This window comes from Schistocerca gregaria, chromosome 1 (genome assembly GCF_023897955.1).
Source record: "Schistocerca gregaria isolate iqSchGreg1 chromosome 1, iqSchGreg1.2, whole genome shotgun sequence".
In the NCBI taxonomy this organism is placed as follows: Eukaryota; Metazoa; Arthropoda; class Insecta; order Orthoptera; family Acrididae; genus Schistocerca; species Schistocerca gregaria.
The window spans coordinates 73,344,844-73,370,559 of record NC_064920.1 but is presented as its reverse complement, the minus strand read 5'-3'; the positions used below and the strand labels follow the sequence as shown (position 1 = coordinate 73,370,559).

Genomic DNA, 25,716 nt, shown 5'->3' with positions numbered 1-25,716 from the left:
ACAGGATAACGGCACGAAATTTCGATTTGTTATTAGAAATTTAAGGTTTTCATTTTACTCACCCTCGTATTTAATCAAGGTGACTGTGTCAAGCAGCACACTACTAACGCTGTATTCAAACATTACAGGATTGTGTTTAAATTAAAAGGAAGGTCTGTGTTGGCCATAATATTGATGTTTTAGTGATAGCAGAATTGATTTTCGATCACATGTTGATCATCTTCAGTGCTGTACAAATTAAACTCAGGAACTGGTATCAAGTTATCAATAACCAAAACTGAGAAGCGATCTCAGTTTTGGTTAGTGATAACTTGATACCAGTGTCTGAGTTTAATTTGTACAGCACTGAAGATGATCACCATGTGATCAAAAATTGATTCTGCTATTTAAAAAAGAAAAAGAAAAAGGAAAAGAAAAAAAAAAACACATGCTTTCCACAAGAATTCCACTATGTGAGTAGCTGCTTCCTTTACGTAGTGCACAACTGACCCATCAAAGGGAGTCCCACAAATCCTCACTCAATAACGCAAGGCACGAAATTCCCAGCCAACACCATTAATGAAGCTTTTGTTACATAACCTTCACTTGGCTCCAAACTGAAGGACCCCTATGAACTCTGGGAATGATGCTGCAAATTTCGAGCTCTGCTTGCGCCTGGTCACAATGCCAGCAGCCTTCACCATTTCCACTACCCACTGAATGAACGTCAGATTTAGTGGTAAAATGGCCCAATGGGTGAAATGTCAAAAACTGAACACAGAAAGTATGAAAACAGGAAGAATGTGTACTGAACTGTGAAAAAAAAAAAGCAAAATAGAAATGGTGAATGGTCCAAGCTCAAGGTGTGCAACATCGAGCAAATTCCAAGAACCACATCGTGGTTGTGTAGTCATGGGGCTGGACAAGAAAGTGAGAGATCTGTGTTAAAATCTCCCTCATAACCCCCTTTTTTTCCCCACAAAATTATGAACTTCTGTCTGGTCATTGATGTGTTTGTTCTCACTCTGCATCCTGTAGAATATGAATCATGTGGCAAGAATACATTACCAGAGCAGGTAAATGTGACAAATAGTGAGAGCCGGGGAGATGCCACATAAACTTCTAACAGAAATGAAAATGACAAAAAATGTGTGTGAACTACGTTACAACAAAGAAACTGAAGAGTCAAAACTTCCAAAACAGAAAGCAAGTCATAATGTGTGGTACTTGTGTAGAACAAATATAAGGTGTGTATGTATGGAGGTCCTTTCCTTACATCTCACTGTTGCAAATGGACGTTACACCATGACACAGACATAAATTTGAATACAGCAAACAGACATGTCAATGGCAGGATGGACAGTCGATAATTTTGTGGAAAAAAAATGTCAGGATGGTCAGTCGATAAATCTGCGAAAAAAAAAAAAAAAAAAAAAAAAAAAAAAAAAAAAAAAAAAAAAAAAAAAGGGGCTCGAAGGAGATCTAAACATGGATCTCCTCTTTAACAGTTCAATACTATGGCCATATAATCACAATGCTTTGGGTATTCTAGTTCGCTTGATGTTGCACATCTTGATGTTGGAGAATTCACTGTTTCATTTCTGATCTCCATTCAGTTTTTGGTGGGCTATCTACTGCGCCATTTTACCACTAAATCTGAGGGGGGTGTGATGGGGAGTTTTCCTTGCGAGTACAGCCTCAGAACCCAAGTGACAGATTATGTTGGTACCAACGCGAGCCGCAACTTGCAGACAGCTGCACCCTGCATGCCTGAGAGCCACAGACAAGGCTTCCTTTACATCTCAGATGAGGCCCCCCAGCAGCCATACGGAGTGGGCATTGGCTTTCTATTCACAAAGACTGACCCACTTTTATGTGATCTTTGAAAATCCTGGAACAACATCTTACTGTAATTGTTCAAGAATTAAAAAGAAATTGGAACTACCAGCTGATTATGATCCAGGTAAGAACTGCAGAAATGACATCATATTAGTGTGAGTGATGATAATAAGTCACTTCTTCTGACAATGTGAATGCAAAACAAATGAAAAATGTTCTTCAGGATAGAACAATAGTGAAAAAATTACATCATAAAATGGTTCCTATGTAATCTCTCTTTTACACACACCAAAATCTAGTTTCTTAGAGATACTGCCTATTTAGACAACAGGTGCACAATTTAAAACAAACACAAGTTGAGACAGGTATAAATACATACCATTGCCAGTGACAACAGCATCACATTCAGACAGGTTTCTATAGTAGACTTGCCAGCCAATTCTGCAATAGATTTTCCGGACAAGTTTGTGAACATCTTTGCATAATGAAGCAATGTTTTAAAGGCTTCATTATTTGCAGAACCAGCAAATCGTAAACCAACTGCCATGCAACCTCCAGCAACAATGTTGCAGTATGCTTGACTGTAGAGCACAAATCAAATAATTACAAACAAAATAATGATGATTATGGCATTTTAAATCATATGTATAAGTCTTTACATACAAATAGCAATATGGAAAGGACTGATTGCTAGTCTCTACAGAGAGGAGGCAGTATGTTTCAGACAGGCACAGTGAAAATGAAAGTTTTCAGACGATGGAAAAGAATGTTTTAGGAAAAAGTCCTCCTTCAAAAGTGGAAAACACACACGAGAACAACTCTCACTCAAGTTGCCACTGCCTCCGTGTGCTCACGGGGGAAGGTGTCAGGTGGGGGGGAGGGGGGGGGGCCGCGGGGGGGGGGGGGGGGAGGGGGGGGGGGGACAGCAGGGTAAGGATGGGGGAAGCTGTTAGTGCTGCCTGTGGGAGTGTGCAGGGATGTGGTGGGGACAGGACAGGGCTGCTAGATGCAGTACTGAGAGCGGGGCAGAAGTAGGAAAGAGGAAAGGACTATGTACATGAGTTGACAAGATGGAAGGCATGTGTATTACTGGAGAGGTAGGAGACATCTCGTACCCAAACAAAGATAGGTCCACCTGTGAAAGCAGCCATATGATCTACAAACTTTGCTGCAATGACTGTGCCACATCCTATGTGGATATGATAACAACAAGCTGCCTGTCCACAGCTGGACTACCAAGCTGCAGAATATGGTGTGCAGCATGATGTGCTTCACTTTTACTGTTTCATAGCCTGTGCCATCAGAATCTTCCCACCACCACAACCTTTTCCAGATTTTTTTAGTGAAAACTCTCCCTACAACATATACTTTGTTCCCATAATCCACTTGGTGTCAATCTTCACTAGTCCCTGTCATCCTCCTGTCCATCCTTTTCCCTGCTCCCAATCAAATACTACACACACACACCTTGTGTTCCACTAATACACATTCATAGTCATTTCTTCTTCTTCTCTATCCCCCCCCCCCCCCCACACACACACACACACACACACACACACACACACACACAGAGTCTCCCAATACTACGCTTATCACATTCAAGTGCCTCTTTCTGCAACCCAGTGCACCTCAATGTGATGAGTAGCAGTCTATCTTTTCCATACTGTTGTTTACATATAAACACACAAGCAAATAATCACTAATTTCATCTAGTATTGTTCCACTCTAGTAGAAGCACAATGGCAATATTACCAAAAGATAAAATAAACAAGATTGCCCACATTAGTAATTATTACTAGATGTGGTATATTAGTACACAACACCTTTTTCCCTTTGAATTGTCACAATGTGACAAGTCTTATTACAATCTAACAGCTTGGTGGCAGTGGACAGACAGTTTACGGCCATGCTCTTGTGCTCCAGTGGAAAATGAAAATGATATTAATTTCTGTACAGTAACACACACAATGATATGGAAAAATTGTGAGAAATTGAAGTAATTAATACAAATGACCACAAACTGCTCCTATTTTCAAATTGACCACAATTAACTGATCATAATCTGATAAGTACACATATTTGCAGCATCAATCTCATCTCTTTTGCCCCATCCACACCTCATACATAACATTTTCTAGTAGAATGGAAAAATACAATTGTGGTAAACTGCTGGTCCACTGTCATGGATTAGATCAATTTTGACGAAGCTTGTTACAGTGTGAGGACATAGTTCAAGTTTTAAAAAAAGCTACACATTATAACAAATAATCTCTTGGCAATGTGAGAAATTTCCTTAGTGCCAAGGTAATAAACATATTTGTATTGTTTTACAAGTGTTATTCCTTTTTCACACAGCCATGCTTGTACGTCATTTTCAAACTTAATGGCCAAAATTCATCTGTTTTTATTAGAAGTAGTTAGTGTAAATGGTGAAATACAATTACAATGCTTGTAGTACACGTAAGTAAATGCATTAGAGTGATGCTGAATTGATCACTCAGAACTTTGGTCAGTGCAACTCACAGAACATCTAAATTAAGTACAAAAATCACCCCATGCTATGGTGGTGTTCAGGTATGAAGGCAGGTGTGTGATGTGTTCTGTACAGATAGAGACAGAGATATTTTGCAGTACTATTCCACATGCCACATGCGCCAGACAGTGCCAAAACTAGTAACTGGCAATGCTGGAGTAAGAGTCATACTGCTACACTGTATCTGCTTCGTCGATCCCGAGATAAATTTACACACTCTGAAAAGTATCACTATCATTTCCTAGCATAATACTTCTTGTGTGTGTTTTATGTAGCCCATAATAAACACTACCATGGTTAAACAACCTCATCATACTATAAATGAACATGTAAATCAGCCCTTCAGTGCTAAATGCTGAAGTCATTTGACAGACAGACGCAGCTGAATGTCTGGTGCGTCATTCACCATCTGCATTCATAGATGCAGACCACTATAGCAGTGTTTGAATATATGAACTGGATCTGATTGTCAACGACAATGAGGAGAGTCATCCATGTAATATAAAAAACAAATATTTGTTTGTTCATCTTCTATACATTTCTATACCATTCATTTGATTGCAATGAAACTTCAGCAAGTTGTGGACATATGTGCAAAGGTTCTATCAGAGTAAGAGCCACCACTCACACCGACAGGATGGGGGTGAAAATGAGGTTATATGTAGGAAAATTGAGGAACATGTGAAGTAATTTCAACAAATATAAAAATATTGTGGGGGTAATGTACCCCAACCACTGCTAGAAGTGGGGACAGGGGCCAGAACGTGTGACATTTAAAAACATTAGCACCAAATCAATATTTTTTGAGTTTGCTACACTAATTGGTGACATTCGCGATGATGTTTCACCTCTCGAGTTGGGGGAAAGGGGGAGGAGTGTGCAAAAACAGTGACCTAGCAGTAAATCTCTACAGGTCTGGAGAAATTTCTACCAAAATTAACAGACACATCATTTGCTCTCAGGAAAAATTTACTGTGACAGGAAGACACCCCTAGCACCACAAGGCTGAGGTTTGGGGTGAAAATGTGTAACATAAAAGCATAACTCAGGAATGCCTGGAGATATTTTAAACAAATCTGGTTGTTGTTGTTGTGGTCTTCAGTCCTGAGACTGGTTTGATGCAGCTCTCCATGCTACTCTATCCTGTGCAAGCTTCTTCATCTCCCAGTACCTACTGCAACCTACATCCTTCTGAATCTGTTTAGTGTATTCATCTCTTGGTCTCCCTCTATGATTTTTACACTGCATGCTGCCCTCCAATACTAAATTGGTGATCCCTTTATGCCTCAGAACATGCCCTACCAACCAATCCCTTCTTCTAGCCAAGTTGTGCCACAAACTTCTCTTCTCCCCAATCCTATTCAATACCTCCTCATTAGTTATATGATCTAAAACAAATCTGGTATATAAATGAATACATATATAAATATAATAGAGGGAAACATTCCACGTGGGAAAAATATATCTAAAAACAAAGATGATGTGACTTACCAAACGAAAGGGCTGGCAGGTCGATAGACACACAAACATACACACAAAAGTCAAGCTTTCGCAACCAACGGTTGCTTCATCAGGAAAGAGGGAAGGAGAGGGAAAGGCGAAAGGATGTGGGTTTTAGGGAGAGGGTAAGGAGTCATTCCAATCCCGGGAGTGGAAAGACTTACCTTGGGGCAAAAAAGGACTAGTATACACTCCCACGCACGCACGCACACACGCACACACGCACACACACACACACACACACACACACACACACACACACACATCCATCCGCACATACACAGATACAAGCAGACATTTGTAAAGGCAAAGCGTTTGGGCAGAGATGTCAGTCGAGGCGGAAGTACAGAGGCAAAGAAGTTGTTGAAAGACAGGTGAGGTATGAGCGGCGGGAAACTTGAAATTAGCGCAGGTTGAGGCCTGGCGGATATCGAGAAGAGAGGATATACTGAAGGGCGAGTTCCCATCTCCGGAGTTCGGATAGGTTGGTGTTGGTGGGAAGTATCCAGATAACTCGGACGGTGTAACACTGTGCCAAGATGTGCTGGTCGTGCATCAAGGCGTGTTTAGCCACAGGGTGATCCTCATTACCAACAAACACTGTCTGCCTGTGTCCATTCATGCGAATGGACAGTTTGTTGCTGGTCATTCCCACATAGAAAGCATCACAGTGCAGGCAGGTCAGTTGGTAAATCACGTGGGTGCTTTCACATGTGGCTCTCCCTTTGATCGTGTACACCTTCCGGGTTACAGGACTGGAGTAGGTGGTGGTGGGAGGGTGCATAGGACAGGTTTTACACCGGGGGCGGTTGCAAGGGTAGGAGCCAGAGGGTAGGGGAGGTGGTTTGGGGATTTCATAGGGATGAACCAAGAGGTTACGAAGGTTAGGTGGACGGTGGAAAGACACTCTTGATGGAGTGGGGAGGATTTCAGGACGGATGGATCTAACTTCAGGGCAGGATTTGAAGAAGTCGTATTCCTGCTGGAGAGCCACATTCAGAGTCTGATCCAGTCCCGGAAAGTATCCTGTCACAAGTGGGGCACTTTTGTGGTTCTTCTGTGGGAGGTTCTGGGTTTGAGGGGATGAGGAAGTGGCTCTGCTTATTTGCTTCTGTACCAGGTCGAGAGGGTAGTTGCAGGATGCGAAAGCTGTTTTCAGGTTGTTGGTGTAATGGTTCAGGGATTCCGGACTGGAGCAGATTCGTTTGCCACGAAGATCTAGGCTGTAGGGAAGGGACAGTTTGATGTGGAATGGGTGGCAGTTGTCATAATGGAGGTACTGTTGCTTGTTGGTGGGTTGGATGTGGACGGACGTGTGAAGCTGGCCATTGGACAGATGGAGGTCAACATCAAGGAAAGTGGCATGGGTGAATCTGATGGAACCAAAGGAGTTGAGGTTGGAGAGGAAATTCTGGAGTTCTTCTTCACTGTGAGTCCAGATTACGAAGATGTCATCAATAAATCTGCACCAAACTTTGGGTTGGCAGGCTTGGGTAACCTATGTATGGGCATCAAAAGTGAAGTAGTTGTGGATCAGCATGAAGCTGGCTAAGGTGATGAGGAAAGAGGTTTTAGGTAGGGTGGCAGGTGATCGGTGTGAAAGGAAGGGCTCCATCACAGCGAGGCCCTGGACGTGTGGAATATTTGTGTATAAGGAAGTGGCATCAATGGTTACAAGGATGTTTTCCGGGGGTAACAGATTGGGTAAGGATTCCAGGCGTTCGAGAAATTGGTTGGTGTCTTTGATGAAGGATGGGAGACTGCATGTAATGGGTTGAAGGTTTTGATCTAGATAGGGAGAGATATGTTCTGTGGGGGCTTGGAAACCAGCTACAATGCGGCGGCCGGGATGATTGGGTTTGTGAATTTTAGGAAGAAGGTAGAAGGTAGGGGTGCAGGGTGTCGGTGGGGTCAGGAGGTTGATGGAGTCAGGTGAAAGGTTTTGTAGGGGGCCTAAGGTTCTGAGAATTCCTTGAAGCTCCGCCTGGACATCAGGAATGTGATTACCTTGGCAAACTTTGTAGGTGGTGTTGTCTGAAAGCTGACGCAGTCCCTCAGCCACATACTCCCAAGGATCAAGTACCATGGTCGTGGAACCCTAGTCTGCCAGAAGAATGACAATGGACTGGTCAGCCTTCAGATCACGGATAGCTTGGGCTTCAGCAGTGGTGATGTTGGGAGTAGGATTAAGGTTTTTCAAGAAGGATTGAGAGGCAAGGCTGGAAGTCAGAAATTCCTGGAAGGTTTGGAGAGGGTGATTTTGAGGAAGAGGAGGTGGGTCCCGCTATGACGGAGGACGGAACTGTTCCAGGCAGGGTTCAATTTGGATAGTGTCTTGGGGAGTTGGATCATTAGTAGGATTAGGATTATTTTTCTTCGTGGCAAAGTGATATTTCCAGCAGAGAGTATGATGGAAAGAAGGGTTGCAGCCAGAGATGGGAACTTTAAGTGTGAGGCCTTTGTTGGTAATGCCAAGTGTCACAATGATTTTTTTATAATGTAAAAGCTATTATCATGTTCAGAACACAAAAGCAGGAAAATAATATTAACAGAACATGGAGGACAAGAGGGGCATCTGTTCATCTGTTTAGCTCCTGCCAAATGATAATCAGAGTACTAAGGCTCTCTGACACTCAACCACACGCATGTGACGGCCTCCCTTCCCCTCCCACACACAATTGCATGCATGCATGTATGCAGTCTCATATTTAATGTTCTCCCAGCATGTCTGTCACAAACTGTAATCTGGCAATGTCCAATACCGCTATTGCTTTGGGAAAGATATATTTGTTTTCAGGATTATGACACATCAAGTCTGTGTCGCTCTAATGGTTAAATTTTTTGCATAACTGTGTTTCAGTTTATACTTTTGTGCACAAAATAAAGGAATAAAACATCACTTCAATAAATCACTTTCAGAGTCAATTCACTATCATAATGACAATACTCTGGCTAATAAAACCTGGCAAATGACACAGTCAATGACTCTGGTTTGACTGTTATAATTTACTAGTAACTTTTCCAAATCAATCTGATACAGACTGATCAGTTTCTATATTCACACCTTCTTAAATAACTTGTTCAAGGCATAAATGCACAACTTCCATCCGCTGCAATTGCAAACAGTTTTAATTCTGCAAACAAATAAGACCAACCAACAACATGTACTTCATAAAACAGCTGACAAATGTGTCATTTTAAAGTTTATTTGATCCAAGTTTTCATGTTTTTTCTTATAATTTATGACTCATAATGTAATATTTTAGTTGGTCTTAAAATTGCAAATTACAGAATGGCATTAAAAAATTGAACAACTGCCTAATGCAAATGCAAGTGGAAGAACAATAATGTATTCCGACATAGTGTATTTGCAGGAGGAGCAACTCAATTGAAATTCATATATAATGATAAGATCATAAAATATCAAACAGGAAAACTTTTGAGTCAAAACCTGGAGAGAAAAAGTTAAATAAGAAACACAATTAAAAGTATTGAGAGCTGTGAAACACAGACATGAAATGGTAACTGCAAAAATATTTCAAGACACACTTAAGTCAGCTGAAGTTTATAGTGCGATTGAAAGCTTCTCATGCCGTGTGGTTCTGTTTCACATACAGTCATCGGCACTCTATGAAAGACAGACTTTTCTTTTGTGGAAAACTGAGGTTCACTGCAAAAATTTGTGTGATTATATTTCAGAGGATCTTTAACGGAACTTTTAATATACTACTGTTCATCAATTAGCAGTAATGAACTCTGCTTAATTATACTGATCACATGTGTTCAAGGATGTTCCAACAACTGTTCCCATAACATTCTGATAAGACCCTATGTAAATTAATAATTTGACAAATTCTAATCAGTAGGTTAACTTCATGATGAAAATTTTCAGTCTGCATCAGAGTAAGCACTGAAATGAATGTTCCTGACAAATTGAAACTGGCAGACTGAAACCCCGTGCTGGATCAAGACTCAAACCCAAGACCTTTATGTTTCACAAGTAAGTGCTATACCAACTGAGCTGTACCGGAGAATTGGCTCAAAACCCAATCACACAGCTTTCCTTCTTCAGTAATGGTATGTGAAGATGTGGTATTGGCAGTAGTAAAGCCATGAGATTGGGTCATGAGTCATGCTAGGGTAGCTCAGTTGGCAGAGCACTGCCTCATGAAAGGCAAAGATCCCATGTTTGAGTCCCAGTCTGGTATACAGTTTCAATCTGCCAGGAAGTTTCATATCACCACTGAAACTGTACTGAAAGTCAAATCCAGATCTTTGTTTTCCAAAGGCCCTCGCTTCTCACAGACAAAAGTTACACATCTGAGTGGTCTTAGCACATGTCAGAGATGAAATAAACAACTATCTGCTAGTAACGGAATCAACACCTATCTGCTAGTACCTGTCTCATCTTGTCACATAGAATCTCCATGGAACATGGCCCATGAAAATAAATAAAGATCTTGGTTCAACACCGGATGCAGCATACAGTTTTTATCCACAAACTGTGCACTTTATGCAGCAACAGTGGGATCTTCTTACCCCACCTATCCTTAGCCTGTAGCTAAACCATTCTCCATGATAACACTTCTCCCATGTGTGCTAGACAATGAAGGCATCTGTGCTGTCTAGGTAAATCAGGGTACACAAACTGACTGAACTAATATTTTAAGTCAGCCTGTGAAGTGTACCAGATTTGTTCAGATGATATGAGTGGTGCCAACAAAAGACAAAGCTCTGAGTTTGAATCTGATTTGGAGCACAATTATCTGTCAGCAACATTCAGATGGTCTCCATATCTAACAGGAAAATTAAAGTTACAACAAATTTCATGGGAGCAATTGTTTTGGCAACTCAGCTGGATTCTCTTAATAGATCAAACAGATAGAGAAAGAAGACTTTCAGCACACTAAATGGTGTTTCTTCTTTGAAACATGGCATAACTTTGACTCTGTCAGAACTAAAAAAAGAGGTAGCAAAGAACATTATCTTTTGTAATGAAGGTTTCCATTATTATCACATTTTCTTTCTCTAACATGCTAGCCTATCACATCTCCCTATATCTAGGGTTTTGTGTTACTTCCTAACTCAATTCCTAGATAATATCCATCATATTCGAAATTAAAAATGTAGAATATCGCACACTGAAATTCATCATATGTAACACCTTTTTAGTGTTTGTGTTTGTGTTTAACTGATACTCCTTAGTGAATGAAAACTAATTACATGCAAAATGTTAGAATTTAAAGTGAGTGGTACCCTTTCACTTGGATAAAACACTAGTACAATGAAAGATATATATTGTAAAAATTATAAAAGAAGCAAATTCTATATGGCAAAAACAGTGGAAATTATCATTAATTCACGCCATCATCATCCTGGACAGTTTCCAGCCTCTGGCCAGGTCTGTTCGGAACATAAGCCTCTCCATTGTCTTCTGTCTTGCCACCATCTCTCCGTCTTCACCTTGGTCCAGTCTTCTCCTTTCTTCTGGACACATTCTTCCACTCCTTTCAGCCATCTGTCTCTCAGTCTTCCTCTTGGTCTCTTTCCTTCCAGTTTCATCTCGTGTATCCTCCTGGGTATCCTCTCCTCCATTAACTTAACATGCCCATACCATATCAGCCTTGATTTTTCTACCTCCTCTAGTAATGGTTCCACCTTCAATTCTTAACCTGTCTATCTTTGTCACCCCTACTCATCTCACTAGCTTGTACTTCACTTTTCTCTCTTCCTTTCATAACATAGGTTTCGGATGCTTATGTCAGGAACGGGATAGTGTGACCGGTATATAACCTTTATACTGATACATCTTTGCTCTGTATCAGGTTTCTGACACTCTTCCGAAATGCTTCTACTTTTCTCCCCTGCTCATTTATTTCTCCGCCATTTTTTTTTTATCTTCCTGTATCAGGCTATCTAAGTACTTGAAACTCTCCTCTCTCCTCAATCGTTCACGACCAACTGTTATTCCAGTCGTTCCTCTCTCTCCTTCATTCTTGTTGTGATAATCATCTCACTCTTACTTATACTAAATTTCATCCCATATTCTCGTACTGTTTGTTCCCATAAGTCCAACTGCTCTTGTACTTCCTCCTCCTCCTCCTCCTCCTACTACTTATTCCTCCAAATAATCAGATCAGCTACAAAAACCATAGCTTTCATCTTTCCTTCACCATTTACTTGTGCTGCTGTACTCATTATATCATTCATCACTACAATGAAGAGTAATGGTTAAAGTGCACTTCCCTGACTCAAGCCATTCTTCTGTTCGATCAACTAATTCAGGTAATCGATTGAATGTTATTTCTGTAAATATGTACATGACGCAAGAAAGATAGATACAAGACACAGGAAAAATAAATACAACTTCTGAATGAAATTCTGGAACCAATCATCAAACAGTGCTTAAACTATTTCTTTCATATCCATCAGGTCTAATGGCAACAAATAGACCTTACGCCTTCGAGGATGTCCATATTAAAATGGGTATCAGTGACCATGATGCGTTTATGGCAACAATAATTACCAAAGTACACAGGACACCTAAAACAAGCAGAAAGTTATACAGGGTGTGATTCATAAGTTTCAAGCCTTAACTCAGACCTAGAAATTTACTGGACATTTAAGTACAGTGGACTACAATTCTTCAAAACATGATCCTTCAGCATCAACACAGCGCTGCCAGCACATATGCCACTGTTCAGAGCCCTTCTGGAAGGCCTCGGGTGTCATGCTGTCATGGGCTCTCATCGAAGCCTGCTGGATGGCGTTGATGGAGTCAAATTGCTTTCCTTTTAGGTGTGTCTTAATTCAGGGGAAGAGGAAAAAGTCACTTGGAGCCAAGTTGGGGCTGTAGGGTGGCTGCGGCAGTGTTGTCACGTTCAACTTGAGCAAAACTTCGGCGGCAGCGTGCGGCGTGTGAGCGGGCACGTTGTCGTGGTGGACGATCCAATTGCCCTTGATCTCCAGGCGGATGTGGCGAACTCGATCCCTCAAGTGGCGGAGCACTCCAGTCTGTGACAGTCTGTCCACAAGCAACAAACTCCTTGTGAATCACTCCTTTACCATAAAAAAAAATAAAACAATTAGCATGCACTTCACACACGACTTGCTCATGCGAGCTTTCTTGGGCTTTGGCGAGGAAGCAGTGCCATTCTGAGCATTGACACTTCGACTCAGGATTGTACTTGTAGACCCAGGTCTCATCACCAGTAACCACTCTCTCAAGAAGGTCGGATCAACATTCAACCTTTGGAGCATTTCCTGCCAAACAGTCATGTGCCGTTTCTTCTGATCCACTGACAAAACTTTTGGCACCAGTTTGGCACACACTTTTCGCATCATCGAATTCTCCATCACAATCCTCCACACCATACTCTGAGTCGCAGTACATCGGCAATTAATCTAGTACTAAGACAACGGTCATTGTTTAAAAGTCAGCTATATGATGACCTCCCAGAGTAGTCATCATCTTCAACATTCATGTGGCCATCTTTGAAACGTTTGTGCCACATGAAAACCATTGCACAGGTTATGGCTTTTTCCTTACAGCCTCTTGAATCATACCAGGAGTCTCCGTGGCGGTTTTGTTCAGTCGCATGCAAAACTTAATCGTATAATGCTGCTCCAAGTGCTCCTCCATTTTCGCCTATCCCACTTTTCGACCAAGATTAATAACATGCACTCACACTGCAAGCGATGCACACTCTCCAGGGTTCTGGAGACAACTGCTGCAGCGTCAGTTCGTTCCCTGAGACCCCCCCACTACTTCCCCCAACCAGCGGAACTGGTCCGCGCGTGCTCCCCTACTCAGAAATGAATCAGTCTTGAAACTTCTGAATCACACCTTGTGTATGTTCAGTAAACTAGACAAAAAATCAGTAGTCATATCTTAATGAGAACTTGGAACGTGAAGAGAACAATTTACTAATTAGTGCATCATGTGATGCTTTCATACTCAATGACAATTATCAATTACCAAGCAGTCCTGTGGCAAAGAAATGTGTCACCATTAAGAAAATCTTTTATTCATTTAGTAATAAAAGGAACTAATATTTCCACATGTTCTAGTTTGATGGAACTTTTCCCAGAACAATAAGAGAACCCACAATTACGGTTGGATGAAAGTAGTTTCATCTGGTCACGACATTAGTACTGTCTCTTCCCTCACTAACAGAGACAAGTCAACATTCACAATCGAGCTCATACACACTTGGTATGAGAAGCACGTTGATTTCACCTTTATAGCAACATGGGATATTTTAGATTGTAATCTAACCTGATACCCGCCTCTGCACAGAATATTTCTTGTCCTGTTAGTCACACACTGCATGGACTGTAACTGGGTCACTTGCAACTGCTCTTCCTCTTTGTTGCTCTTCACTTAACCCCGTGTTTTCATAATTTATTAGATGATGTTATTTTTATATCCAGCTGACCTGTCAGTGTTTAACAGCTTCTGTAGTTCAGCTTCTCAAACTTCCTGCATCACTCACTCAGTGTGCTCTCGTAGTTACATATGGACCACCAAACCTTCTCATTTACACAACAGTGAGACAAAGTGTTCAGGTATTGGCAATACAAGGGCCTTCTTAAACACACTGTGCCCAGAGTGTCATCACATGTTCTGTAGACTTCTACATTCATGAAAGGCCAGCACACTGTTCTTTAAATCATGTATTACTATGCTGCTTGTCTAAATGCTGGTGGAAGTCATGTAGTTTAGCTCCTCCCTGTGACCAAATAACAAATGTGTTGTCCAATTACAAGGGGAGATAATGATCAAAAACGGATAGTTTCAAATAGTTGCTCAAATTCCAGGTTGAGAGAAACCACATTTCCACACAAACATCACTGACTGTGCAAACGGTGGGCTCTTTCCATCGTTTGTAAAATGACTCCCTCTCAACCTAAGGTCCGACTGACTCGCCCCTCCTTTCCAACCTTACAAAACCAAACCCTCTTTCCTCCCTGCAGAAGGACCTGACAGTCCCATATCTTACACTTGTACATAAATTTATTGACTGTACTGTAGTTCCACTATCTCCAGGTAAGTACTGCCCAGTGAGTGCTAATCATTGTAATTTTACATTTTCTGCGAGTGAATTCTCCTTTTGGTATAATTAAATGTGTTTTCTACAGTAAGAAACCAGCATGTAGGGCTGACAGTCACAACAACTGACTCCTCATACAACTTTCCTTTGTACCTGAAGTAAGCAAGCATGAGGCAGTGCCGCAAGATGTACATGTATACAGCACAGTGCATATTTTAAGATATGACCTGAGCCAGATTTTAGTGGTGTGGAGCTTAAATATCCTGAAGTTATGAGAAAAGCAGTGTATGATTAAAGTCACAGATTAGAGCTATAAAACAGGGATTTTTTTCAACTTTTATTGCAAGTGCCCTCATTTTGGTATGCACTGTAATTTTTACTCACATCCATTAATATAAAAATAGAAAACTGTACCATGAGCTTTGTTTCCATTCTCAAACTCCTCCCCCATTTGCTTATCACTGCAATGACACAAAACCTGTTCATTGTGTTACAAAGCAGCAGTTTCTGAATCCTTGCAGGCATTAAAATTAAAATGAGATAGAATAGCTGACCTTCAGTTGTGATGACAAAGGGAATTTGAGCTTATCGCTTATCTCTCATCTTCATAACAGGTGGGCTCCTCTCATCCTGGGGAATTTCCCACTGTTACTTTATAACCTCTTTCCTCCATGAACTAATAGTTCCAAAAACTATTATAAGTTTTTTTTTACTTTTACATGTGTTAATAGGCAGTGCTGGAATTTTGCCTGCTAAAGGTAAATACTGTCAAAAATACTGTATCTTTGTAATTATATATTGTAGAATTTAATATTGGATGTTTCCTGTGCAGCAGAAACTCAAGAGACCTTTAGCCACAAATCATATGCACATAATTATTCTAACATTTATTAATTCCAAGAGAGCTCTGGACTACCATGACATGGTAGGAAGGAACTTATAATGCCTATGATATTCTACAGTAAATATCAGGATACAGGCAACAAAACTAAAGGAAAGTATTTTACAGTTCCACATCACATCGACACCGAGGTTGTCAGAGACAAAGCACTGCCGGAGATGGCCTAGGATGAAGAAGGATGCTGGCGATTGTGTTGTCGCACAAATCATTCTATATTTGCTTGATGTGATTTAGGAATAGCAATACTGAAGGTTACATTTACTGAAACCGCAGTCTATACTTAATGTAATGTCCATCAATGCCACTAAAACAATCAAACTCTAGAAGATGATATACTTACTTCATTGTTTCATAATCAATATTCTGAGGTAGAATTCTTGGTGGTTTTACTAAACAACATGGACGAATACTCTCAGGAACATTTGATTCCACCCATTCTACAGTAGGCAGTATTGAATCCCACAATATAAGTGACCGAGACACAATTCTAAGTAATAGGAAATCTGGGCGCACAAAATCAAGGAGGTACTGTGTATCTGGAGCTTTCATCCAATCTGCAACTGCCCTGAAATTAAACACAAATACATAAGCCTTGGTTTGCGAGTATATATTTTTTTTAGAAAAATATTTGTTCTCCACAGACCTGTTTCCAGTGTTGAAAAACATCATTCCCAAAGCTAAGGTGGCACCTGGACTTGTGACATCAATGTTAACAGCATCGCCTTCACGAATCTGGTAACTTGGAGATTTATACTTTTCTTTTTGGGAGCCTAAATCAAGCACACTGATTTTTGTTAGTAGGAACACACAAAATTAGCGGTTAATATCCCAGATTGCACACCAAATTAAAGAACAGACCTGTAAGGGGCCGGCGATGTCCACCCACCATATAATGGTGTAGTCTGTCTGGTATAGCAAGGTCATTGAGGCCATCTAGTTCTTGCCCCTGGCACAGTACAACAAGCCCCAAAGCCAAGCCAGCTGCCAAAGAGTAGGACTCGCGATCATCACTATTCTCCATTTCTGGACCAGGTGGTCGTCCTGTAAAGAAGAACAAATGAGCTACCACTGGTTGGGTATTGGCCCATGATCTGGGGGTGCCACCATAGGCATGTAACTTAAGATGTCATAATGACATGAAGGTGACCTGCTCCAGGCATTCCCAAGTTTCACTTAATTTCAGGATATTGGTGCACACGTTGGTGAATGCGGAATGAAAGGGAACTGCCAGGTGGGAGAGCTGCCTGCAGATGAGTAACCTATACCAACAGTGTGGAGAATAATGTGCAACAGACAGACAATGGACTAGAAAACACACCAGAATAATGTCAAAAACATTATGGCACTGAGGCATTGTTCAAAGCAGTTGCCACAATGCTGACAGTAAGATCAAGAACAGCAAAGAGCGAAATCCAAGATGCAACCAGAGAGAGTAATCAGGTGACACACAAGGTAGCTATCCAACAATTCTAGTACAGCAAAGGTCAATCTGGCGTACCACGCACGAGCACTGAACTGACTGGTTGTGTGCTACAGTTCCCTAAATACCAGCCGGTCCACTCCTGTGGTGAGATGGTGTCCCGCTCTTAATGAGCATGCAGCACAGCCACAGTGCCATCTATCGGCTATCAAGGTCCATCTCCTCTGGTGGGCATTCAATCTCTGCAGCAATCTGATACCTGAGATTTCAGAATAAAAAATTAGAGCAGCCACATCACTGATAGCAAGTAACACTAGGCAACCAAACACACCAAATGTTAAACTTTGACCCACTCTGCTTCCTTTACCTTTTGTTCACTGTAGCAGTGAAAATGATGTGTGCATTACTTGAAAATACTGAAGGAAGAACAATATCTTATTGCAATTCCCCCAAATTTGATCTACATTGTTGTAGCTGTTTGTGGATGTGTCCTGTCAACTTATCCATTCTCCTAAGTCACGTGTCAACTTGAATAAGCTACTACGAAAATAATCAAACAACAGAAAATCCAGGATGGAATAAAGAAAACATTATGAAAAGGATAGACTGCTACTTGCCATAAATGAGACATTGGAGCTTCTGGCTGAAAAGTATTTTTCTCAAGTAGAAAACACACTCATATTCAAAAAACCACAACTCACACACACATGATCATTGTCTCTGGCTGCTGGTGCCAGACTATGGGAGGACATGATTATATGTGACCTGAATTGTCCAATGAATGGGATAATCTGCTGTAAGTGACTCATGCAGCTCTCAGATTGTGACTGGTGTCTGTAGGCAGTTGATCAAAACAATGCAGTGTGAGAATTCTGTGGATATGACTTACTTTTTGGACAATCCATACCTGACAAGGAGTCTGATGCAAACTGGTAAAGGAAATTGTAAGTGTTGAGTAAACCAAACCTAGTTAAAAATTAATCTATGGGAGATATCCAGCATCATTGTGAGGATTTCAAGAACAGGCCCCAAAAGTTCTTTGATTAATACATAATGAAGTATATCCTCTTAAAATATCTAACATGGCCATTTTCCGCATCACAACTTTGGTCATCAAAAGCAACATTTTGATAAATGCCTTTCAAAGACACAGTAAGTTACTGAGTCTATCTACGGTATCAAAAATAGTAAGTGGCAAATGCTTCCACCATGTATTCAGGTCAAAACAGATTTTGCTAATTTGACTGTTAAATGTGTAAAATTTTGTTGTTGCTAAAAAAGTTTAGCAGTATACTGTGGAAATACAACAGCAATCACAAACTGAAAGTGCTGAAGCTCACTATACTAATCATTTTTCACAATCTACATCCATAACAAGTGACTGCAGCAGATGGGTACTAGCAACAAGCAACTATAAGCGACATTCCAAGTGGATCAGTCAACAGTCGCCTATTGTCACCTTGTCATGGACGCGCTTCCATAACACTGCCTATACAGAGATTAATCAAGTAACTATGCTCATAATCACTTCTCATAGTCACAAGTAATCACTTCTGCGAACGAACAGTTTTAGTCAGATAGTGCTGAACAGCTATTTTCTTTCCAATTCAATTCAGTACATATTCACTAAGTGCCCCATCTATCCATATAATCCTCAGCATTCTTCTGTAACTCACATTTTGAAAACTTCTAGTCTCCTCCCGCCTGTGCTATCTCACTTCCATATAATGCTACACTCCAAATAAACACTTTCAGAAAAGTCTACCTAACACTTAAATTTATATTAGGTGTCAATACACATCTCATTTTCAGAAAAGCTTGTTTTAGCTATTTCCAGTCTGATTGTATGTCATCTCTACTTTAGTCATGGTCAGTAACTCAGTATCAGATTTAAATCAACTACACTCAACTAACATCCTGCTTTGATTGATATTCATATTGTAACTTCTTTCCAAGACACTATCCTTCCCATTCAACCGGTCATCCAAGAATTTTGCAATCTTTTGCTGAATCTTACTGTGTTTATTTCTTATCCCTAAACTTTAATACTCTTTCTAAATTTCTCACTGTCTACAGACAATGACAAGAGTAACAGCCTGCAACTTTATCTCAGTCCCTTCTCTATTACACCCTCCCTTTCATGTCCTTCAACTCATGCGGCTTCCGTGTGGTTTCTGTGAATTGCAGATAATCTTTCACTACCTGTATTTTATCTCTTATAAATTTGGAATTCCAATAAACATATTCTACTCAATATTGCCAAAATCTTCTCCTAAATCTAAAAATGCCATACATATAGATGTGTGTTTCTTCAATCCATCAACTAAAATAAGTTCTAGGGTTGGTGTTGTCTTGCCTGTTCCAACATTTCTTCATATACCAGTCACTTTATTCTTATATACACCATCAGAGTTAATAATTTTGTAAACTTGATTTATTAGGCTCATGGTGTGTTGACACATTTATTGGCAACTGCCCACTTTTTACAAACAATGTTTACTATCTGAACAGACAGTATACTCGTACATCAGATAGACATACTTCAGAATGTTCTGTAACAGTGCAGAGATTACTCAATGTTATGATTATATAACATGCAAACAGTAAAGTGATTTTGCAACATATACTTCTAATGCTATTGGATTATCAAATATTATTAAATAAAAAAAAACACAAACTGTGGTCGTTCTACAGTATTAATGTAATTGTTGTATTGATTTATACAGTGCCTGACTAAAAAAGTTAAGCACCTGGAAGCCATGGTCAGATGTCAGTGTAACTTCGTTAACATGTATACCGTCAGGGGATACATAAATAATTAAAATGGCAATTTTCTGTGACAGTAGAATGGTCACCAGAGTGCATTAGTGCAGTTTGCTTTTAGTGTTGTTATCAGGCCTGGTAGGGTACATATGGAGGCAAGAATAGTGTCAGATGTCAAGTAAAGGGTACGGAGATGCTCATTACTCATGCGAGGCAGCTTTATCAGCATGTGACAAAGTTTGAAAGAGGGTCTCAACTTGGCCTGACGGACAAATCATGCAAAATACAGATTTGTGGGGAATTAGGATGTGACAGTGGCCTGATATTTGACTTCATCAGAACTCCAAGCCAAGGTTCTGGCCGAATGCATTTGACCGCCACAAGTGACAATCAACATATAGTGCCCAAGCACACTGCAATTCCTTCACATCTGCATTTGCCATACAAGAAGTAGTAAGGGACTCTCTGTAACTTACTATGTCACTCCACACCATTGGCCAGAAACTAGCAGCAGCCAGAATCGGAAATTATCGTCTCATGCATAGGCTGCTGTTAATGCCACGGAGTGGTGCCAGGACTGGGAACCACAGATTGCTGACGAATGGCATTGTATTGTGCTCAGCAATGCATCGTGGTTCTGCACTATCCTGGATGAACAGCATTAGCGAGTATACGCATTTTTAGTGCATTGCATCTTGTAGCTCTAAAATATTTGGTTTAAACAATTAAAAATATTTTTTTTCTCAAAATCAACAAGTATGGAGGTGACTGGAGGTGAGGTCCCATTCTTTGATTGTTCTGGAAAAGCAAAGCCTTGCTACTTCTGGCATTATGGTGTGGAGAGCCAATGGGTACGATTTCAGGTCACAGCTGATAGCGACTAAGGGTATTCTGACAGCACAATCTACATCAGGGACATCCTACGTTGTTGTGTATTACCTCTTATATGGCAGTATTGTGGAGCCACTTTTCAACAGGACAGTGACAATGGTCATCCACACGTGGGATGTCTCCATGAACTGCCTCCATGATGTTGAAGTATTCCCACAGCCAGCACGATCCTCAGATCAGTCCTTGATACAATGTGTGTGTGTTCAGCTCAGGTGTCAACTCTGTCCCAATGCTAGTATTCAGAATATTCATTATAATAGTTGTGGGCTAGCTTGCCTCATGAGAGGATACAGTTGCCTTATGGCACCCTTCCTATCAGAAACAGTTCATGCATTCAGGACAGAAGGGTTGTAGAATCATCTTGATAAGTGGGCTCTTACTGCCAAGTTCTTTGTAAATTTGACTTAATTTTTCAATCACTACAATAACATCACATGCCCTCTCTTACATGAAGTTTCATATTGTGACCTCTTCCCATTCTCATTGTTTCACTTTTTTTGACATGCAGTACAAATGACCTCAAAACTTAATTTCAATACAGAATTTATTATACAAATAAATGAATAAGCATATTCTCATACAACACTATGACAAATTGACTTTCAAATGTCACAAAGTAAGCTCATGGTACTAGATACGTGCCAAGTTTCTGTTTTGTCATACCGTAAGGTTGGTTCAGTGCGCAGGTGTTACACTATAAATCCAAAGGAAATAGTGAATGACCAGACACCATTTGTCTGCTTTGATCCATGACATAATGGAAATGTTTAATGTAAACCACTCACTGAAAAACAAAAACGCATATTCACCATAACAATAATTATAGTTATTATTGTGACATCACATTTTTGGGCTCTGTCACCTCATAAGCAAACAATCACGTTTCAACCTAACCAGGACATTGGCATACAGTATGGACCAATCTGTCACAACAACCAAAGTTCCAGAACAAGTAAAATAGTTAATGTCAGTGTTCTGTTCTATCTCTGTTTGTGAACTGATGCAAGACCCAATCCATCCACTCCAATAGTTCAGACTGTGATTCTCTCCTGACCCGATAGCTGAGTGGTCAGTGTGACGGATTGCCATCCTACGGGCCCGGGTTCGATACCCGGCAGGGTTTGGGATTTTTCTCTGTTCAGGGACTGGGTGTTGTGTTGTCTTCATCATCATTTCATCCCCATCAGGCATACAGTTTGCCCAATGTGGCATCGAATGTAATAAGACTTGCACCAAGGCGGCCATACCAGCCCTTACTGAGGGGCCTCCCGGCCAATGACATCAAACACTCATTTCCATTTACATATGGTCTTTGATAATATTTTCCTGTCATCTTCTGATACTTTCACTTTTGGCATTGGTTTGTGTAGCTAAAAAATGTACAACAGCACAATGACTTGGATTCAATACTGAATTGTAGGTCCATGCACAATTGACTTGATAAGTCAGATCACAGGCTAGAGGGAGAAAGATTTATCACCTACAATATAACTGTGATTTTCAATGTAGCCTCCACACTGATGATTGCTTTACTTTTATATCCAAAAATCGTTATGTTCTTCGAATAAATTCAATGTGTCTCTTTCAATAAAACCAGCAAAGTACCTGATGCTTGTATATGAAGAACCGGCGTACATACTGTTTGTGAATAATAGGTGAACTTGCATTTTTCACACTGTGTGAGATCATGGGAAAAATAAATATAGGAGTGAATATATAATTCTTAGCTTTCAAACTTAATATCTTTCGGCCCTTAATGTTGAAAAGGGCCACAGTACTAAGTACTTGAACTAGTACTTCATGAGCAACAATATTCCTGTCTGATCAACAATGTATCAGGAGAACTGATTAGTTAATGACATGCAGTATTCATTAGGCTCTTTATGTAGTTAGTAACATAGGGCTTAAATGGTAAGATGATCAACACAGATTGTCATACTTTTGCATAACAAGGAACTCAACACTGTTGCAAGCATTCATTACCATACACTAACAGAGAGCACCGTGTTTCCATAACAGCATCTTTGTTGTTGTGGTCTTCAGTCCGAAGATCTGGTTTGATGCCGTTCTCTGTGCTACTCTATCCTGTACAATCCTCTTCATCTCCAAATAACTACTGCACCCTACATCCTATTCAGCCTGCTTCCTGTATTCATCTCTTGATCTCGCTCCACAATTTTTACCCCCACGCTTCCCTCAAGTACTAAACTCGTGATCCCTCTGATGTCTCAGAATGCGTCCTAACAACTGATCCCTTCTTCTAGTCAAGTGGTGCCATAAATTTCTTTTCTCCCCACTATCACCTCATTAGTTACATGATCTACCGGTCTAACCTTCAGCATTCTTCTATAGCATCACATTTCTAAAACTTCTATTCTCTTTTTGTCTAAACTGTACATTGTCCATGTTTCACTTCCATAGATGGCTACACTCCTGAGAAATTTCTCTTCCTCAGAAACGCATTTCTTGCCATCCAGTCTACATTTTACATCCTTTCTACTTTGGCCATCATCAGTTATTTTGCTGCTCAAATAGCAAAATTCATCTATTACTTTGTTCATTTTGTATTCTCCTTTCAAAAAATTGTCCATTCAGTTCAAACTGCGCTTCTAAGTCCTTTGCCGTCTGACAGAATTACAATGTCATCAGCAAACCTCAAAGTTTTTATTTCTTCTCCCTCAACCTTAATTGCTACTCCAAATTTTTCTTTGGTCTCCTTTACTGCTTGCTCAATGTACAGACTGAAAAGCATCAGCAACAGGCTATAACACTGTCTCACTTCCTTCTCCAACAACTGCTTCTCTTTCATTCACCTCAACTCTAATGACTGCCGTCTGGTTTATATAGAAGTTATAAATAGCCTTTCACTCCCTTTTTCTTACCCCTGCTACCTTCAGAATTTCAATGAGTATTTCAGTCAACACTTTCAAAAGGTTTCTCGGAGTCTACAAATGCTATAAATGTACGTTTGCCTTTCCTTAACTTATTTTCTAAAGGAAGTCAAAGGGTCAGTACGGCCTCACATGTTCCTGCATTTCTCCAGAATCCAAACTAACCTTCCCCAAGATCAACTTCAACCAATTTTACCATTCTTCTGTAAAGAATCTGTGCTAATATTTTGCAATCATGATTCACTAAACTAAAAGTTTGGTAATATTCACACCTGCCAGCAACTGCTTTCATTGGAATTGGAATTATTACACTGTCTTGCAGTCTGAGGGTATTTCATCTGTCTCACTGTCTCACATATCTTGCACACCAGATGGAAGAGTTTTATCGTGGTTCTCCCAAGGTTATCAGTAGCTGTGACAGCATGTTGTCCACTTCTGGGGCCTTGTTTCAACTTGGGTCTTTCAGTGCTCTGTCAAATACTTCTTGCAGTATCGTATCTCTCATCTCAGTTTCTTCTATGTTCTCTTCCATTTCTATAACAATGGCCTCGAATACATCTCTCTTGTATAGACTCTCCATGTACTCCTCTCACCTTTCAGTTTTCCCTTCCTTTTTTTTAGGACTGGTTTTCCATCTGAACTTTTGATATTCATACAGCTGCTTCTCTTTTCTCCAAAGGTCTCTTTGTTTTTCCTATAGAGAGTATCTATCTTTCCCCCCGTGATATGTGCTTCTAAATCTTAATGTTTGTTCTCTTTCCATTCCTGCTTAGCTATTTCACATTTCCTGTCAATCTCATTTCTTAGACTTCGGTACTACCTTTCGCCTGCTTCATTTACCACATGTTTATATTTTCTCCTTTCATCCATTATATTCAATATCTCTTGTGTTATCCAAGGATTTCTACTAGGCCTTGTCTTGTCATTGGCCCTCTTATATCTTTTACTAAAACACACACACACACACACACACACACACACACACACACACACACTTATATTAATATAAAATAAGCACAAAACTATAAATCAATGTAAAAGTACCTATTTCTGAAAGTAGCACCTCAGCCATGCGACGGTGTGCTGTGCCTTCATACAGTAGACCTATTCCAAGCAGCGCTGCTACTTGAATATTTTGCTGAATATCTAATTCAATTGATGTTGGCGGCAGTAGTGCTTCCATATGGACACTCATCATCTTTGTTGTCGCAACATCCATAGTGCCTAAAAGAAAACAACATGTTACAAAGACAAAATTAACAGACTAAGGTAAATTTATACATCTTGATTCTTCAACATGGGGACACAAACCAGAAAAAACTTATGATGTGAATTCGCTACAGACAAACTAGAAGCAACAAACAAGAGACTACATGGAACAGCACTTTAGAATGCTACAGTATATAGCTAAGCTATATGATAAAGGCACAAAAATACTTGCAGAGAATGTCATCTCTGAAAAACTTCATCAACACTGCAAAGAACTCATGACATTATAACAGCCACACACAGATTCAACAGAAGTGCTCGAGGATGTAATTCCTACACCTGTTTTGTTGTAACTACACAAACTGATAAGATATTCCAACACAGAGCCCAATGATAAAGAGATCTGATCCTATAAATTATGATAGCTCCATTTTTCTTGTTTAATTAATACTGTGTATCCAACAACTGCAAATTTTCCTTTGATGAAATTCACCAGTTTCAGTGTAATTGGCATTTAGCGGTGTTGCACAGCTTCCATACTATCTCCTGTTAACTCCAGATAAATCTGACTGTTCCTTACAGACTTGGTGCACTGTCTACCCAAATTTGCCGGCATATAAGATATACTTTTCTGCTTCAAAAATAGACCCAAAAATCAATTGCGTCTAAGGTAGCAGTAGCAATTTAAGGTATGTACATGTAAGTTCTATTTCTTCAAAATTTTTATGTTTCAGCTT

At 40.2% G+C, this 25,716-nt stretch overlaps 1 protein-coding gene across 2 annotated transcripts in view; it reads right to left on the bottom strand.

Annotated features, from left to right (window-relative positions):
• LOC126333765 (anaphase-promoting complex subunit 1) overlaps window positions 1–25,716 on the bottom strand; it is a 353,884-nt gene that overhangs the window by 99,087 nt on the left and 229,081 nt on the right. For both annotated transcript variants that reach the window (XM_049996770.1, XM_049996779.1), the window contains exons 22-26: window positions 24,815–24,994; window positions 16,664–16,846; window positions 16,449–16,575; window positions 16,146–16,370; window positions 2,198–2,399 (exon numbers count right to left, since the gene is read on the bottom strand). In XM_049996770.1, coding sequence (XP_049852727.1) covers window positions 2,198–2,399; window positions 16,146–16,370; window positions 16,449–16,575; window positions 16,664–16,846; window positions 24,815–24,994 — 917 coding nt within the window. The remainder of the gene's footprint in view (window positions 1–2,197; window positions 2,400–16,145; window positions 16,371–16,448; window positions 16,576–16,663; window positions 16,847–24,814; window positions 24,995–25,716) is intronic.